This window comes from Lipophrys pholis (assembly GCF_963383615.2).
Source record: "Lipophrys pholis genome assembly, chromosome: 11".
NCBI classification, from domain to species: domain Eukaryota; kingdom Metazoa; phylum Chordata; class Actinopteri; order Blenniiformes; family Blenniidae; genus Lipophrys; species Lipophrys pholis.
In genome coordinates this window covers 22,916,854-22,936,355 of record NC_137631.1, presented here as the reverse complement: position 1 = coordinate 22,936,355, position 19,502 = coordinate 22,916,854, and the positions used below count along the sequence as shown (strand labels likewise).

The 19,502-nt window shown below is 40.0% G+C and overlaps 1 protein-coding gene across 1 annotated transcript; it reads right to left on the bottom strand.

The window, feature by feature from the left end:
• Positions 1-1,247: 1,247 nt before the first annotated feature.
• Positions 1,248-8,143, bottom strand: LOC308116447 (C-signal). The gene is made up of 6 exons (XM_080474642.1): positions 7,796-8,143; positions 7,516-7,567; positions 6,518-6,705; positions 3,270-3,440; positions 2,924-3,034; positions 1,248-2,746 (listed from the first exon to the last, which is right to left on the bottom strand). Exons 1-6 carry the CDS (start codon positions 7,946-7,948, stop codon positions 2,633-2,635), a joined length of 789 nt encoding a protein of 262 aa, XP_080330768.1. The 5' UTR covers positions 7,949-8,143; the 3' UTR covers positions 1,248-2,632.
• Positions 8,144-19,502: the final 11,359 nt, after the last annotated feature.

The window sequence follows — 19,502 nt, the reverse complement described above, 5'->3', positions numbered from 1 at the left end:
TTTTCAGGTGTCTACTTTATTTATTCTTCGAACTGGCTCTTTCCTTTCTTTTAACTTCTTTGAGGACCATTTAGAGTCAATGAAATGATCAAAACAAAAAAGGAAGTTGATGAAAAGAGAAAAAGTTACATGCATACTGATTCTTGGAGTATTGAAAAGAAAAATCCCTCCCAAAGGTTCGAGGGAAAATCCTGAATGTTGGATGATTTCTAAATTTAGAAAATAATTTCTGAACCAAAACTGGGATACATGTCAAATCACAATCTGCAATGTTGAAAATCAAGCTACTATAATCACACTGTGAAACACGTATGTGTGTAAATGTGGATAAGACACCTGACAAAATAAATATTGTTACAAGAAATAAATTAGAGATGTCATGGTTTATATTTTGTTTCTTGTTCCTGGAGATTCTAACTCTGCCTCTTGTTTCAGCCTCGTTGACTTTCCCTCCTTGCGTCTGATTGCTGTGTTCCTGCCCTGATGTGTTTCACCTGTGCCTGAGTGTATGATTGTCTGCACCTGGTGACAGCAGCGCATATATAATGGTTGAGTTCTGTCTTTTCTTGTTGGTTGGTCTGTGTTTCTGTGTGGTGAGCACTCCAGTTGTTCGGTCTGTGTTCCCGTGTTTGGACTTTCCAGTGTCTCTTCGTGATTTTTCCTGTGATCTCATGGACTTTGTTTTGATCATTTTAATAAATTTTTTTCCTGGAATAAAGGTGAACTCCTGTTCCACCTACAGCAGTGTCTGGCGCCATGAGTCCTCCGCCGAGCCAAACCTAACAAGAGATGCTTTAATAAAAAAAATTTAAAAAGCATTAATCAATGAAGTTTGAAATCTACTTCTTCTTAAATATATTTCAGAACTTTTTTTTTTTTATTGTATTGCGAGTACTTTTGGAAACTCCGTCTTAAATACTCTGTGATCTTCTGGTAAAGATAAAATACTCTCTGTAACAGGGAGAGAGCCCAGAGACACAAAACTTAAAATGACATTTGTGTGAAAAATGTTTCCTTGTTCCCTTGAATCTTCTTCCCTGTTGTTTCACATGACAGCAGAGTGACGCTCACAATGGAAAAGAGGCTCAAAGTGAACTTGTGTGGGTGAAAGATAAAGCTGCAAAATAACCTAAACTCGTGTTTCAAAGAATGAGGAAGAAACTCCCTCCAGCATCTCCACTTCCTTGTTTGACCAGGTTAAAGTTCACTTAGGCGCTTTGCAAAGTATTCAAAACAAAACAACAAAGAAAAAGAAAACTGTTTACTGCTTGTGGTTGATATTGATCACAAACAAGAGATTTACAATAGTGTTAATGTCTTCTATAAGATTTTTGATCTTCAAGTATTTGTCCACATACTTTTTCTGATCCTTTTCTTAAGACCGTCAAGCTGCATTTTATATCATGAAGGGGCTCAACAATTAAACTTTATGAGTATTTAAATTTAAATTTAAGCACCATACACAAAAGCTGAATTTTTTTTTGTTGCATCAAAGGGACTTTTCATTTTTCCAAAAGTAGTTTGTTTTAAAGGCAGGCTTCATGAATTACTACTTAAGTTGTAACTAAGAAAGGAAGCCCGTTAATCATGAAAAAAAAAACAAAATATATCTATTCTTCTGTAGCTTCCTGCACAAAACACACTATATTGATTGTTTCAAGTTTACAAGACAAATTACACCATACTCTTTGGTTCATAAAGGTTCATTAAATTTGACTATAATAATCAGACTAATAATCCTATTAGAAGTATCATTGATAGCCCGCCGTAAACTCTTCTTTTCTGTATCTAAGCTCACTTCTTATTCCCAAGGACATTACAATTAAATAAATCTACATTTTTATAGTTTTGCTGCATGTAACAAAAGTTGTTTTAATTTTCAAGCTTTATGACGCTTTGCAGCTTCAAATTTTATTTGGTGGGAAGGTGGCAAAAATGGGCCTTTTCTTGCCCCGTTGCTATGGAGCGATCTTGCCAGAGTTTGCCACGTCTGACGTGTGTGCAAATTTTCACAAATATTTGAGCACGTTTAGGCTGTCACAAACTCAGCAGTTTGCGCAGTAGTAGAAAGTGAAATATAGAGTTTTACAGAGTTCAGGAAAAATTGATTTTACTATTTTAAAAATGCTTAAAGAAAAAGAAGAAAAAAAAGATTTGTCAATATTAATTTTTTTCCAGACTTTTGGTAATAGTCCCCCCCCCCCAAAAAAACCAAAGTGAAACTTCACAATTTCAAAGCATTTTAGCGCTCTATGAGAGGCAACATGGAAAAACGTACATTTCAGAGCTCACCGAAACAGAGAACCGTAATAGTTGGTTTTCCAAACCTTCCAGCAAATCACATCCTTAATGTCAGTGAGTGAACATTAGCAAGAAGTTAACTCAAAGTTACTCTGCACTCGTCTGTCATTACAGAAAATCAGATCAGAGTAACAAAAAAGTGGATGTATCTTCATGATCCCACGTTACTTCATGACTTCCCTCTTTTGGTAAATTTACCACTACTAAAAGCCTAAATTGCACCCTATTTGCTTAACACTGCACAAATTGCATCAAAACTTTGCGGGACCGACGGGGCAGCAGTCAGGATGAGTTCCGAGTTCCTGGAGACTCGTTCAGGTCGCCATCAGGGTCACCAAGGCAGCTTCTCTCCTGTGAAGTTCAAAAAGGACCCGTGATCCTTTTCAGTCAGTCCGCCGATCACAGACAGGACAGCAGAGACGCTGTCCTCTGAGCTCAGCGGCGCCTGCAAAGAGACGGACAACCAAACAAGCTCAGTCTTTACACTTCAAAAGAAGTGGACGCTCGCACCATTAATCACAGCCGACAGGCATCCTCTGAGAAAACTGGCTTCTTACGAAGCCTTTCCCAGTGTTCCAGCTTGTGGCGTCATAAAGGAAGAAGACTGGGGGTCGGCTCGTACCTCTGGTCCTCCCATGTCAGTGCGGACCCAGCCGGGGTGTATCGCCATGCACAGAATCCCGTCAGGCTGCAGGTCCACAGCCATACAGCGGCTAACCATGTTGAGGGCACTCTTAGAGGGGAAGAAGGTATTAACTAGCATTTATCACAACAACAAAAAACTGTTTTCCCATCTGAAATTCCACTAAAGCTACAAAACCAATACAACTTAGCTTTAAATTGATTGAAGCTACCCTTTTATTTAGATTTTATGGCTGTAATATTAAAAAAAAAAAAAAAAAGTGCAATGTGAGATAATCAGAGTTAAACAGTCATTTTCACCCCACAGTAACAGCCTCTGTTCGTACCTTGGATGTCCTGTAGGGGTACCATTTGAAAGTGTCGTTCCCGTCGCCCCAGTTGAGCTCCACAGAGCCCAGCAGAGAGCTCATGTTGATAACTGCTGCCCTCTGGATCCCCATCGCTCCTCCACCTGCACCTCCTCTGGATGCAGCTTTCTTCAACAGAGGCAGAAATGCCTAGCAGGGCCGAAAAGAAGAACTGACACATCAATGTTGAGACATGAGACTTTATCGTTACTGAAACTGAAAATAAAAACGACAAAAAAAACCCCAAAAAAATAACTGAATTTGGTTAGTGCTTATCTGACAGGAATGTGAGCATCATATCCAAATAGAAAGTAATCCGTCCAAGTAATAAAAAAACAAACAAAAAAAAAAACAAGAATATGGTGCTGCAGAGGGATGTAGTGCAAGTTTATTCACGATAATAACATTTTACCTGTTAGTAAATAGTTTATTTTTAAAGGCAATGAGGAAAAAAAACCTGATGACAAACCAGGTAAATGCAGAATCAAAGCACGGGCCAACCATCATTTTATTTATTTTTTTAAATTTCTTTTATTAAAAAGTTTAATTATTTTCTCACCAGAGAAAAGTGCAATATCAACATACCATGAGCAGGAGTGTCAAACGTACAGACTGAAGACCAAAAGCAGCCCGCGAGGTGGCCTTGCAAAGTATAAAAATGTTTACTTATTGTTCAATAAAATAAAAGTTTTTTGTACAGTCGACTAATTGTACCGTTTTAATGAGACGAGCAGATTGAAAAACAGACTGCAGCTGCAGTTACATCAACCATAAATAACCCAATTAAAATAGGGCTAAGTAAACATGTGATCAGATTGGCACCATGCTTTTGTAATTAAATCCACTTTAAGCTGTTCCTGTTGTATGTTCTGTTAAATATCAAGGTCATTATTATTTTACATTTGTATTTCAGAGATTAAAAAATGATTCATAGTATATTCCATTCTCGATTTCCACTTAAGAATCCTCACACTTGTAACTGTTCTGCTGTGCTCATGCACATGGTTGAATGAAAATAAAGTTTGTCTGGGACAAAGTTGGATAATTTGTTTCACATCTGGATAAAAAATTTTTTTTATATTTGACATGCTTTTTGGACTTTTCACAGTATTTTGGTCTGAGCAGTGGCTTTTTTAGTTCCTTTGTATAATGCTGTTTTGTTTGGGGGAGTGTGGGGGGGGGCACTGACAAAAATTACAAAGGTTATTTAAGGAACGTGACAATGAAACAATAATTTAAGGGCACAGATCAATGCAGTGTCATTTAACAAGTTTGTATTTCTTCTCACTCCCTTTTGAACACATTGTTTTTGTTATTTCTTTCCTGCAATACAATAAAGGAATAAAAAATAAAACAACTACATGTATTAAACGTAGACTTTTTGATCATGCACTCATACCTATTTGCACTAAAACAAATACAATTTATTTATAGATTATAATGCTGTGATTTTACTAGTTTTACTGGTATGTGGCGCCAAAACACCCCGACCTACAGGGATAATGTTGAAGTTGCTGCCCTCTGGTGGTGGGATGATTATCTTACAGAAAGGCATGAATCCCTAGTCTAGATCCTCTAGAAATACTTTCAACTTGTCTGAATACAGTTTTAGTCAATGACATAATGAGGACTTGTCCATAAAAAAGAAATGATACACTGCTGGTCATGTTATTCATGTAGCTCATATGTTAGCTTTTTGTTCAGCTTTCAAGTCAAGTCAAGTCAATTAAATTACAATTTCTATACTGTATGTAGCGTCACATACAACAAAGCCATTTCAGGGCACTTTTACAGTGAAAATCCAACAAATCCACATGAGCAAGCATAAGTGATTGTGGAAAGAAAAAAACCCTGCAGTTTTTATAGTAAGAAACCTGCAGAACCAGGCTCAGAAGTGGCGGCTTTCTGCTATTCCAGAGGGAGAGAACAAGTGTGACTGTGATTCAACATGTCCCGAATTTTAGAAATATTACGTCGGTGGAAAAAGGCCGTCATGAAGATTTGTTTAATGTGGGAGTTGAAGGACAAGTCCTGGTCAAAAATATGTCCCAGGTTCCTCACAGTGGTCCTGGAGGTCAAAGTAATACCATCCTATCATCATACTAGATATTTAGATAATTTTTCTCAGACGTTTTGGGCCAAATATTATAACTTCAGTTTCATCAGAGTTCAGAAGTAGAAAATTATGACTCATCCAAGCTTTTGTGTCTTTCTTGTGTCTCTCGAGGCTGTTTGAAATACTTCTAAGTGAATTAGACTCCATTTCTTTGCCAATTTTCAGGCTGATTTCTTTAATGTTCGCAATTGTTCATTACATTATGGTGGTGTTGCTTTTATCTTCAGGGGTAACAGAGTCAAGTGTGCAAGTTTAGATTTAAATAAGCCAATTTTACTCAAATCAATTCAGCCAATTTAAAACAAAACAAATAAGTTGTGTTAAATTTGAAGGTATAACTAATAATAGCAAAGGATTTATTGTTTTACTTTAAAAAAGTCAAAATGTATTTGAACTTTTCCTTCATCCAGAATTTATGGTGAGATCTTCTCATTGCTTTTCTTAGTGAAAAAGTGAAAAAATTGACATAAGTAAAGTTATGTAAGGTATTAAAATGCAGCTAATTTGCCAACGGAGGCTGGAAATGACAAGTATGTGTATAAAATACTCCTTGAAATGTCATAAAATGTTCACTTCTCTGTAGTTTATCTAGAGCCGGCTGGAATAAATGTAATGCAGTGGGAATAATGACATGATTTAACACATACAGAGAGAGGATTTCTGATCTTTGTGCTTCACCGCTGACTTCTGACCGAACAGACCGTGACGACAGGAGCGCTGTGTGCAGCCTGGTGGCCTTGCAGTCACAGAGCGTCCTTCAGTGGGAGCAAACTGTGCGTCAGCAGAAATCTGCCCTGCCGACTTCTTTTTGATCAGCATCTGAGTTTGGGGCCGGCGCTCTGAGGCAGGCCACAACAAGGGTTTTAATTAATATTTATGATTTGCAGGCTGCCGCGAGCTGGAGGGTTCTCTTTCTTCCGTGCGTCAAGGTCATCTCTTAGTGTTTGTTTGCGGCGCAGAAGAGGAGCGGCTCCTCCTGAGTCCTGAGTGACGCTGCTGGAGTTTGTTTTGTCCCTCATCTGGTGAAATGAGAGCCTGCAAATAAAACTTTTGCTCACCTCGAAAGGCCAATTTGGCAGGAGGTACGGGAGTATATACTTCAGGGGATTACCTTGGTGACCATGAGAGGAGCCACGGCGTTGGTGTGAAAGTTTTCCATCATCTTCTCCGCAGTTACCGAATGGAAGTCGGCCAACACATTGATTCCAGCGTTGTTGATGAGGCAGTTCAGACCTTCATCCTGCAGCAGCTGGCCCACTTCCTCCACACACTTCTCGATGCTCTCCTGGCTCAACACGTCTGATCAAGAGGTGGGCGTGAAGAAAAGATGGCAAACAATGAATTCTGTGTAAAACATATTTCCAAGGTATAAACTGTGAAATTGCAAATCCATGGATAAATGTGTGTCCATTGGTCTTATTGGGCGTATACATTAACATTATCTACTCCAGTTTCATTGCAAAAAAGAAAAGTTTTTTTTTTTTTTTCTAAATTGCATATTCAACTGATATAACTGTACTTATGAGCATGATTTTTGTCATGTAGCAGTGGCCCCCTGGTCAAACCCACACTTGAACACCTAAACTCCACAGAGAAAAAAAAACACAACCTCATGGCCGTATTCCCATAAAGTGACAACAGCGAAACACAAAACAACCTAAAGACATTAAACAGCACAAAGTAGAAGTGAAATGACTAAAAGGTGAGAGGTATATGCACAGATTCAAAAAAAACAAGCGGCAAACAAACACCACATGAACAAATCCAAACCACACAAAGTGACACATTATGAAAAACTACCAAAATACAAAGATAAATAATTAAGAACTGTATGTTTCTCTCAGTTCAGGAGGAAGGTGGGGGGCTTCTCAAAGTATGCGTCTTAAGACACATTTTGTTCTTAATCCGACCATGCACAACAAATTTAAAAACACACCCGCACACACACACACACACACACACACACGCACACACACACACACACACACACACACACACACACACACACACACACACACACACACACACACACACACACACACACACACACACACACACACACACACACACACACACACACACACACACACACACACACACCAGTCTTACCAAGTGGGGCAATGTGGATGTTTGGATGTTTCTCCCTCAGTTCCTGAAGTTTCTGCAAGTCAAAAGAAAACCATGACATAATGCAGTAAGGGGGGGGGGGGGGGCAGCGACCTCTAACGACCGTTAATGTGAATAACCTCAAGTTCTATTTATAGAATATCTCCGTAGCATACGGCATGTATGTAGGTCGACTCAGCAGCGCTGAGTTCGGCGCTGTGTCTTCCGAACGCGGTTTTTACGCATCGGGAGCGCACGGATAGCGACAGTTGTTGGTGTTTACCGGCGCTCCTGTAGGATTTCTCGTCGTGGCGATGATCTTCCCGGGCGAGAAACCTCCGGTCGCCAGAGTTTCCACAATCTGCAGTCCGAGCCCCCGACTGGCTCCGGTCACCAGCACCGAGCCGCACTTCGCAAAGTTCATGGCGCTGCTCATCGCGGACTTAATAACAGGTGTTTTAGGTGGATTCCGGTGTGTTTGTGTGCACTCTTTATGCCCTGCACGGGGAGTGATTTTTCAGCTCTCTGCTAATCTGCCGACGTCACGGGGCTCTTCCGATAAGGGGAAGAATTGCAACACCGGCGGACCGAACCAAAACGGAGACTTTACACTGAGGAGATGGTTCAGAAGAGAAAAGCAATCGCAACAGAGCCTGAAAAATAGAGCTAACTCCCCCCACATCACGCACATACACATAAAATAACAGGTGGGTTCATTGACCCATAATTCACGGCGCACAGATGCGTTTGCTGCTGAGTCATAATCAAGTTTTAGATATGAGAGACAAAACATAATTATGTTCTGCATTTGGACAATCACACATTTCTCAGTTTTCCTCGATCCGTGTTGAAAGAGTCTGAAGTAAAACAACAGATTCAACATAATAAAAAAAGAAATTGTATTCATTTCAGGTGGTGTATTTCTCATTGTTGTATGTATTTGTCTCTATAGCTCATGCTATCTACTCAGCTCTATAGTAAAGACTTGCACAAAAACACAGTTTGCATGCCAGATATTGTTTGCACAAGTACAAAAACTCTCTGTCACTTTCCAAACAATGCAAATTTCTTCCCTGAATATCTCAAATGTTCGTTTCTGAGTCTGGCCAAAGGTAAACACAGACGTCACCCGTCTGGAACTGTGCTAATGCTGACTGTGTTACAAATATCTGTGTGTGGTGACAACATGCTGCCTGGCAGCAGCTTTTATTTACCAGCACAGACTGTGATTGCTAATGAAGTTAGCTTTAGCATTGTTCCAGGCAGAAAAAGCCAGTGTTTGCACACAGTCGGAATTAAACCAAAAAAAAAAAATGTTTTTGCACAACACAGAGAGCTTTGTGCTTCAGAGCCCCACTGTTTTATGATTTCATGTTTCATCAAATCCATACAAAAGAGGCAAAGAGTGATAAATTAGCAGCATGAACCAACGATTTTAATGGGAACTAAAGCGTACAACCACCAACAGAATAAAATAAATAAATTTGCCATTTCCAGCATGCATTTCTACAGGTGATGCGAGAGAAGATATCTGCAAGTAACTTTTGAATGCAGGGTAGAACAACTATTTATGTCATTAAAATACTTAAAAATGTGAAAAAAATAATAGTGACTTCATATCAAGCAAAATGTTGCTGGTGTTTGGTTCAAAACCATTGTTTTGAGTTTTATGCCTCAATTTGAATATGCAGTCTCATTTTATGGCATTAGTTTGACCTCCAGTGAAGAACCTGGGTGTTATCCTACACCAGACGTTATTGTTTCAGTCCCACAACAAGCAAGAACTGCTTTCTTTCCCCTGTAATGTCTCTAAAATCAGTAGCGTGTTGGCTCAGAGTGATGCTGAAATATTAACCTATGTGTTTGTTAATTCTGGTGTGATAGTGCTGACAGGAACTCACGGGAGCGATCGTATTTCTCCCATATGGGTTTTTCTTCACTGGCTTCCTGTAACATCTAGAATAGAATTCGAAATTCTCCTCTTAACGTACACAACACTCTCAACAACCAGGCTCGAAGACATCTTAAAGAGCTGCTCGTCCCATATTACCCCAATAGAACTCTTGTTTCTCAGAATGCTGCTTCCTGGAGGTTTCTAGGTTTTCTAAAAGTAGAATGGGAAGCAGAGCTTTCAGCTATCAGGCTCCTCTCATGTGGAACCAGCTCCCAGTTTCAGCTCAGGAGGCTCGCATAGGCTGTACTTCAAAGGTTAGGCTTCAAACTTTTCTTTTTAATAACGGTTACATTTAGGGCTGGTTCATTCCACACTGGGCCATTTTCTAATCGAGCTATCATTGGTGTAGACTGCTGCGATACCTTCTGATTTGTTTTGAAAACAGCCAAATTATTACAATCGCTATAAATGGATAAAAACAGCAAAATTGGTTTGAAAAAAGATAAACATCTAAAATAGCTAATTCTACCAAAAATGCCATATTACAAAAGGTAGGAAGGTAAAAAAAAATACGAGCCCAATCTTCTTTCATGGTAAAAGACTTGGAGGTCCTACTAAGTGCCAGGAGAACATGGACTGGGAGTCATGCCACTCTGGAGGTCATGCTTGTTATTGTTCATCTACTCACATGTGCAGAAGAACTATTGGTGCACATGGACAGAAACAGAAATTCTGAAAATCTGCGCTTTCCTCTTTTTCCACAGAAAAGAGTCGTAGTGTTCCTCAAACGTTTGTGTTTTCAGTGGCTCCGAGCTCCGCTGTCGACACAACGCAATGGAAGTTTTCAAATTTCACTTGAAAACGTTGTCCTGAAAATGGGGTTTAAGCATCTTGTGATCTTATTCTCTGCACTGCCATCGCCAAAGTACATGGATGGATGGATGGATGGATGGATGGAGGAGTCCTGATTGAAAAATGTTAAGGATAAAAAAACAGACACATTAGCCCAAAACTGGTAAGATAGCTAAAAGTTCTAAACCAAATTAAAAGAACTGAATAATCTAAAATTATGAAAATAGTTAAAATACTAATAGAGCTCAATCAGCTAAGACAACAACTACAAAAGTCACAATTCATAAAACAAGTAAAAATGTAAAAAACTAAACAAAACAGGTAAGATGACTTTAAAGAATATATAAATAAAAGGTAAAATGTCTTAAAGGACTGGATTCAACAAAAATAGCTAAAGCTAAAGAAGCTGTTTTGTTGTAAAAGTGGTAAAACTGTTCTTTCGTTCATGCTGGTTGCAGACTCTTATATAAGTGCCAGTACAAACTAACCCATTACAATATATCTTATACACAGTAACGCTGTGTTGAATGCTCACTGAGTGCTGGTACTAAAGGTGCTCGACTCCATTTTTCACCGCTTTATTATACGATTTGACAAAATGAAAAGAGGGGTGCTCCTCCCAAGAAACCAAGGTCGACCACATTAAGGAACTCGTCTTGCTCTGACATTTGAGTTTGATCATTGGGCAGTGTGGCGTTCATGAATACTAATTCAGTCAAGAAGAGACTGCTGTGTGCAGCCAGTTCTCAGATATTGAAGCTGAGATGAAGGTGCAGAGATAAGGGTGAAGGCACAGCCGATGGAGCTTATTGCAGTCACGCACACAGATGGTTTCTCTGGCAGCACCATAAGTCCAGATTCCCTTAAAGCCTCTGGTGCTCGGGAGCGGCAGATATCCCAGGTCTGCTCCAGGTCAGTCAATTTGGATTTTTGGCTTCCGTGCCTCCATTTTACAGACACATTACTTTGGCACCAAATGAGGAGCTGCTGAAGCAGCAGTACAATGTGCGGTGCAGGGAGCTGACTGGCTCGTGCATATGCAACAGTGAATATAATCATGTGGCATTGTCCCTACAGAAAATACAACAGTTAATGGCTTAGATTGCTGTTGCTCTGTCCAGCAGGCTAATTATTGCAGAGGGACTCACTCACAGGGCTTAATATTCCCATTCTGCATGCTATTTTGCTCTTTCAATCATTTGCAGACTCTACAACGTGTCTATGCCAGTGTTTAGTTTCATCACAAAAACAAACAGCTGTCCCTGAGCGACTTTAACAATTCCAATGACCACACAGTAATCTCAATTATGGTTTTACCCACAGATTTCAAATCTGTTTTATTTAATATGATTTAGCAACTGCACTCGGCACATGTTTAAAAATATCTGAGCACTTAATACATGTTTTTTTTTTAAGTGAAATGAAACAATTATCGTATTTTCCTGACTATAAGCCGCTACTTTTTCCCCACGCTTTGAACTATGCGGCTTACAATGTGGTGCGGCTTTTCTGTGGATTTTTCTTCACCCGCCAGGGGGCGCTGTAGTATAAAGTGAAAAAAACGAGACCGGTGAAAGTCAAATTTTAACTTAAAAGTAGAAAGTGCTAATTTTCATTTAGCACATGCAAGCAGCAGGCACGACAGAGATTTTTTTTCAAACCCATACCCCTTCATCATGGAAACCACTCGAAGAAGTTCATATGATCAGCAACTCCCCCCGGACTACCAGGAAAAACTTGCAAATTTCCGACAATTTGTTGAAACAAAGATCGCGGAGAACGCCATAGAACCAGACAACATTATAAATATGGATGAAGTGCCACTGACATTTGATCTGCCTCTGACCAGGACTGTAAACAAGACAGGTGCATCATCCATTATGGTGAAAACCACCGGGCTCGAGAGGACACATTTCACGTGTGTCCTGGGCTGCACCGCATCTGGAAAGAAGCTTCCCCCGATGGTCATTTTTAAGCGCAAAACTATGCCGAAAGACCAATTCCCGAAGGACATTGTGGTTAAAGTCAACCAGAAAGAATGGATGCAAGAAAGTCTAATGAAGGGCTGGTTAACGGAGTGCTACGGAAAGCGCCCAGGAGGATTTTTTCACCGTAAAAAGGCGCTGCTTGTTTTGGACAGTATGAGGGCCCATGTTACCGATTCAGTGAAAGCAGTCATCAAGAGAACCAACTCAATTCCTGCTGTGATTCCTGGAGGTACTACAAAGTTTTTGCAACCCCTGGACATCAGCGTGAATCGAGCGTTTAAAGCAGCACTCCGATGTGAATGGGAGACTTGGATGACGAGTGGCGATAAATCCTTCACAAACACTGGCCGCATGCGAAGAGCATCATTTTCTGATGTCTGTCAGTGGATCCTCGCTGCGTGGAGCAGCGTGAAGGAATCTACCATCACCAATGGGTTCCGAAAGGCTGGACTGTTGCGTGAAGAGGGCACTTCAGCTTCAGAGTCAGCTTCACCCCGGGATGATGACATCGACACGGAGAGCGACAGGGAGAGCGACACGGAGAGCAACACTGACATCGCCACAGAAAAGGTGTGTGACGAAGCTCTTCTGAGGCTGTTCAACTCCGACACTGAAGAAGAGGACTTCGATGGTTTCAGTGCGCAGGAGGACGACGAATAAAGCAATCAATAACTTTTCTGTTTTGTTTGATAAGCACTTTTATGCTTTGGGCACCGTTCGGAAACTGATCAGTTCAGTTCTGTTCAGTTAAACTAAATATTCAGTTAAGTAGTTAACCGCGGCTTTTAGGCCGGTGCGGTATATATAAGTACATTTCCAATTTTTTTTAAAAACTTTGTTGGTGCGGCTTTTATTGAGGTGCGCTCTATAGTCAGGAAAATACGGTAGGTGTTTTGAAAGAGAAACGGTTCAAAACTGAACAGCGGCAGCACCTTTCACAATATATATTATGACGATTTGATTATGGATTATATGATTGTCATCAATGTAGAATTTAAATTAATCTGTAGATCTTACTGATTATGATCACTTGCCCCATAAAGAGTTAATTCCAGAAGCATTGCAGTGCCTACAAATCTGTATTAAAATGGGAAATTAACACATATTTTAGCAAGTGTTAGATAAAACGTCAAATATATCATCCTACTTTTGCTGTAAATACATTCATTTGACTCATAATCTGAGTTGCGAAGCAACTTATTCTTATCTTTAATGTTAATTTCTGAGACAGTCGTTCTTCTTTGAAATTCTTGAACAGTGGTTAAGATTACAGGACATAACTACCATAATTCACCATCTAATTCAATGGACCTTTGATTCACCTGATGACCCATCAAACCTCTTTGCATCTGTTTCTTTCTGCTCGAATGACACCCGAGGTCACGCCACATCAGCATATTGAACATGACTTATTTAACATCATACATGCTCTGTGGCTATGTAACATTCAACCTCACCCAGGTTGAGTGTTTCCAGGAGGTATTTTTCTGAACCTGAACATGTTTGTATTGATCATCTAACAGTACTTCCTTCCACCAAGAATCCCTTAAGGATCCTGTTTCATATGTTCTTCCTGAATCGTGCTATAGGTGGCACAAAATAAACATCATCAGGTCCGTGGAAGTCTGTGGAAATTTAATCACCATAGTGTGATTAAAGGATATATATATCTGTTGACATGGCCCCGTTTACATAACATTGTTTTCGGGTTAAAACGCAAAACAACAGTGATTGAAAATGCAACTTTTGGAAAAACGGCGCATTGTTATCTGAGCATGTGTGTGTGCTTTCATTACAAAAACAAATAACAGCACCCACAAGTGGCCCAACATGCTTACTACATTATTTTCAGCGTTTCTGCTGTTTACATTTGAACAGACATCGTTTTCAAAATGTTGCCATGTAAGCGTGACATTTTTTCTGAAATGAAAATGCAGAGACAATGCAGTTTCACCTGGAATGTTGTCGTTTAAAATCTATCTATCTATCTATCTATCTATCTATCTATCTATCTATCTATCTATCTATCTATCTATCTATCTATCTATCTATCTATCTATCTATCTATCTATCTATCTATCTATCTATCTATCTATCCATCCATCCATCCATCCATCCATCCATCCATCCATCCATCCATCCATCCATCCATCCATCCATCCATCCATCCATCCATCCATCCATCCATCCATCCATCCATCAACATCGGGGAGGAATGGAGGTGTAGAATGATAGAACGCAGCTCTAAAGCTGTTTCAAATGGCAACCTACGTAAACACACGCTGATCAACAACAAAAGTTCTCTTTCACATCAAGTGCCATTAAATTGCACATTTTATGGCAATTATTTATTTATTATTTTAAATCCAAGCTTTCATCCAAGCTTTCGTGTATGTAGTTTGTTTTGTAGTTACTGATGAACTAAAAGTATCGCTTCATTATTAAGACGTTCTGTGGACAGAAAATAGCGGAGCGCAATGCAGGCGCGTGCAGACCTCAGCCTGCGGTCATAACGCCATACGAGACCTGGAAGTTAAGTTAGTTACAAGGATGTTACCATGAAAAAAGTGAACGAAAACGACAACGGAAAACTGCTTCTACATTCTCATGATTGGAATTTTTTAGAATTGCGTATTGGCTGATTTTGATAATTCCCCGATCCGATGTCCACATTTTTTCCTCAGGTATGTTGACTTTTTAAGAGTTTCCTCTTCTCTCCAGTGCAGACCAACACCTCTCTTTGTTCTTTTCCACCCAGTCCAAAATCTCACCACGAATCGTCATCTTCCACAAAGCCTTCTGCCTGACCTCATTCGTCGTCCCGTCCATCCTCATTGCAAACAAGGAGGGGCTAAAAGCTAATCCTGGATGTAGGCCTACCTCCACCTCTTAATCATTTGTTCTGCTGACTGCACACATGTCCTGCACCAACCTCCTATGCTTTTCTGCAACTCCTGACATCTTCATACAGTACAGGAGAGGACAAAATAATTTCATGGTGGTTTTTCTGTCTATGGACTCCCGTCTGTCAAAATAATGTCATGTGATGTGGCACATGCTTTTGTTTACGTGTGCACATACCCATGTTCCGTGTGTGCAGGTGCCTGGGTGTGTGGAATGTACAAGAAACTCAGCTGGAGCAGCCACGTTCAGCCAGTTATTTAATTCACATGAGCTATTTTTAAAAAGATCATAAATAAAATACCAGGGTTTCTTTCATCAATGAATAAATCATGGCCGTTATCCTCTTATATTCATATTCTCTTTCTCTCTGCTCCGTGTCGTTGGCTGCCCGAGGTCTTCATTACAATGCTTTATCACAGTCGGCTGTTTACATGCTGCTTTTGTTTTTCAGTCTGCTCAGATATTCAGTTTATTCATGTAAACAGTTGGTGAGTAAGTAAGCATCATTGCCTCAACATGTGAAACCCTTAACATGATTTTAAATTCAACACCGGTTAGTATCCTGAGGGAAACTCTTGGTTAGACCAGGACAGGGTGGAAAATATTTTCAATGAATGTCATCACCACGCAGCAAAAGAAAGGCTTGTAAATCTGTTTGCAGTCAACAAGAGAAGGCCAAATATGAGCTTTTGAATTCCTAATTTGAAATGATCTGTGTTTAAAACTGCATGGGTTTATAAAGAGACCAATGCAGTAGAAGACTTTTACGCTCCGTTGACAGCAGAGGTGTGGGCTCTGAGTGAAGTGAAGCACTGGATGGAGCACTGAAGTAGCTTGCAAGATGCTTTGCAATGGCGGCTTCATTTACTACATGCCTGGATGCGAACACATTTTCTCTGAGAATTCAACATCATGCCGGGATCTTGGATTTTATTGCTATTTTTAAGTGTACTACATTTTGAAGATTTATAAACATAAAGTGCATTATTATTATTATTATTATTATTATTATTATTATTATTATTATTATTATTATTATTGTGGTGTCTGTCATCTTGAGTCCTTCACTCTGCAGACCATGACAATCTCCTGCTTTATTCTTCTCAAAAGCAACGTTATTACAGTCTCTTGAGCAGATAATACCCTTGTTGATGAGATAATGACATATACTACTTACTGTTACCACACCGATCCAAACAACTTCCAACAAGCAACCATTGTGAAACCAAATGAACCTGACCAACACTTTCCAGTTATAAATATGGATTGATTATCAAACAAACAGTTCCATAAATAAGCAGGGAAACAACAACATATATAGAAGTACATGATTTTGACATTTGAAAAATGTCTGCAGAAAACAAGCAATAGCAGCAGCACATCTCATTTAAGATAGATGGATGTGCGTGTGTGTGTGTGTGTGTGTGTGTGTGTGTGTGTGTGTGTGTGTGTGTCCTCTGACTCAGAGAGTCCTCTGCTTTTATCATAAATCTGCAAATAATCTAGTTGTTTTAAGGGTATTTCATTTAACTTCACAAAGCGAATCCTCATGGGTTAAGATAAAAAATTCATCCAGCATCTGTTTTGAAAGTATCTCATTTACTTTAATTGTAGAATCTCGTCCCAGATGGGAGCAGAAGGCAATGCTTAGTGAGACTGCGTACAGTGACTGTCGATGCATTTCTGCCTTTTAGCAGTTCAGATTCTCCTGACAGTGTCACTGATGTTAGGATGCAAAGTTTACGCTCTCCCTCGTCCGTAGACAGGGGCAAGTGTTAATTCTTTATGACCTTAGTAGCTGTAGAGAAGGTGAAGGCATGCTTCACTGCTGCGGCAGAAATGAAACGGTGAGGTCTTTACTTCTGCATGACTGACACAGTACTATTGAAGAGGACTAAGGTAACCTTTATCTATGGTACCACAGCATTTTCAGCAAAATGTTCAATTAGATGTGTTTCCTCTCAAAAGCCAGAGCTGAAGATATAGAAGGTATTCCCAAACCAGAGCATCCACTCCCTTAAGTAGTTTCACCCCCCCAATGGAAAAAAACTGCTGAGTCATCTCTGTACTTCACTACCGAACAGTAATTAAACATCTCGCATTGTCAGAGCGAAACAGCATTTTATATAAATGTGAGAGGGGAAACAGTTTTTGTCACGGCTGCAGAGATTCATCTGTAAATGATGACGATTACTACAGGTCTGAAATTTTAAATGACTGCACTGTATTGAGTTTCTGTTAGCAGAGACAGAAGTTTTGGTTTCGGATCAGTTTGTGTGTAGCAGATGTGTGCAAGGACAGACTGAGGGAAGGATAGGGCAATAATTATAAAAATGCCTTGTGCGCTAGATTCTGGGTAATTTGAATGACAGAAAATAGCAGGTCATGCACAAGGAAGTGTACCATGACCTTGCACAAAGACTGGACAGGGTTTTAATGATATCCAAGAGGGCACCTCCAACAAATAGCCCTCAGTTAGTGGGGTCAGTCGCCCCTTCTGCCTTCTTTAGGTGAAATCAGGTCAGACTGTGCAGTGGAAATGAGAAAATAAATGATGTGGTATAAATAGTGGACATGGTAAAAGAAGCCTGATCCAACAATAAAAACTTATGATGAAAATAATGCATTTGATTTATAGAGTGCTTTTACCAAGCTGAAAAACGCTTTGCAGATGACAATGAAACACCCACCGAACGTCTTTCCCACTGCAGTGGCAGTATAGTCGGCAAAGAAGCCCATGCATCTTTGTCCTTCGAAGCTTCTTTAAGTTCTTTTTGGGGGACCCCGAGCCACTTCCAGACCAAACTAGATATAGAATCTCTCTGGTGAGTCCTGGTCCAACAATTGGGATGCCTCCCAGTTGGATGTGCCTCTAATAGGAGGTGACCATGAGGCATCGTAATTACATCCCAGAACCACCTCAACTGGCTCCACTTAAAGGTTGATGGTGGGTGGTTCGGTTGTGTGTGTGTGTGTGTGTGTGTGTGTGTGTGTGTGTGTGTGTGTGTGTGTGTGTGTGTGTGTGTGTGTATCTTTGTGTTTTGGTTTCAATGTCTGTAAAGCATTTTGTGCTACAGATTGTATGAAAAGTGCGATATAATTAAAGTTTGATTTGATCAAAGTTCCCCAATTATAGACTTTTTCAACAATTTCACATAGGTGTCAGAGGTCCAACAACATTGTTATCAAAATGTTTGTCACCAAATCCAGTCTTGGCCCTAAATTTCATCTAGTCTAAACGTCCCTCTCGTGAGCTCTTTTGAGAGCAGACTGTTTCTGTGTCTGCACCTTTAAATGCTAATGAGCTGTGTCTGTTCACAGGTACTCCATGTCTGTTATCTGGCAACATTTGCGAGGAGAAACAATGGTGCCCGCACGCAATTTTAGAGGGCAGAGGTCACCTTTCTGTGGGAGTGTCAAAGTGAGTATCCACTACCAGAGGCAGTGGTTATTTCTCCGCTTGAGGTCATGAAGGGAAAATCTCTGATTCGCCTGTATGAGCACACTTTCACTAACAAGTTGGAACACGCCAGTGAGGGAGATGACCAACTTTCTTCACTTCCATAGGGTTAGCCATCAGCGGGATTCTTCAGACTTTTGTATGGTGTCCCGTTGATTGTTTTAGCTGATGTATTTCTACTCTGTGGCGATAGCTGTCACTCGTAGCGGCAGTCGCACTGTGTACTGAAGTGAGAGGGCAGTCATGAAACTTCTGATGATGTCCAATGATGTCAGAATCTTTCTTACTGCACCTGCACCTGAAACCACAGAGTGTAAATTATGAGTAGAGATCTTGTCAAAATTGCCCATCGTTTGCCTGGAAGGGACCAAATTGCAGTGTATGACCTTCAAGAGCCAAAGTAGCGTTTAACTAAAGATTTTCCCATTCTTTGCAATGCAGGAATCAGGAATGAGAGGCTTTAATAGACCAAACACACACTTGACCTATTTTCTGGTGCCAAAAAACCCAAACAGTTTTCAATAGTTTGATGATTCCCACAATAGCCACTCAAGTATACCATCATCACAAAAGGGCTCTATCGTTCCAATTCTGTTTATTTGTCCTTCAGTATCACTGTAGCTCACATACTTTAAATCCGACACATTATAAAAGTGATTATAAGATGATAAAGTGCAGCAAGAAACTTAAGCTGAGCGATTTTTAATTGCATGGTCGTATTCTGCTTCCTTGCTGAGTATAGGCTTAGGGTTCATAAAGCTAAATCTAAAAATAGTTGAGTTCAGCTTGTTATTGCGTTGTAAATTCTGTTATTCTCTTGTCTCTAGTCTTTTTGCCTTTACGCAAGGCTTGCGCTAATATTAAAAAGAAAATCTTAAAACATACTTTTACT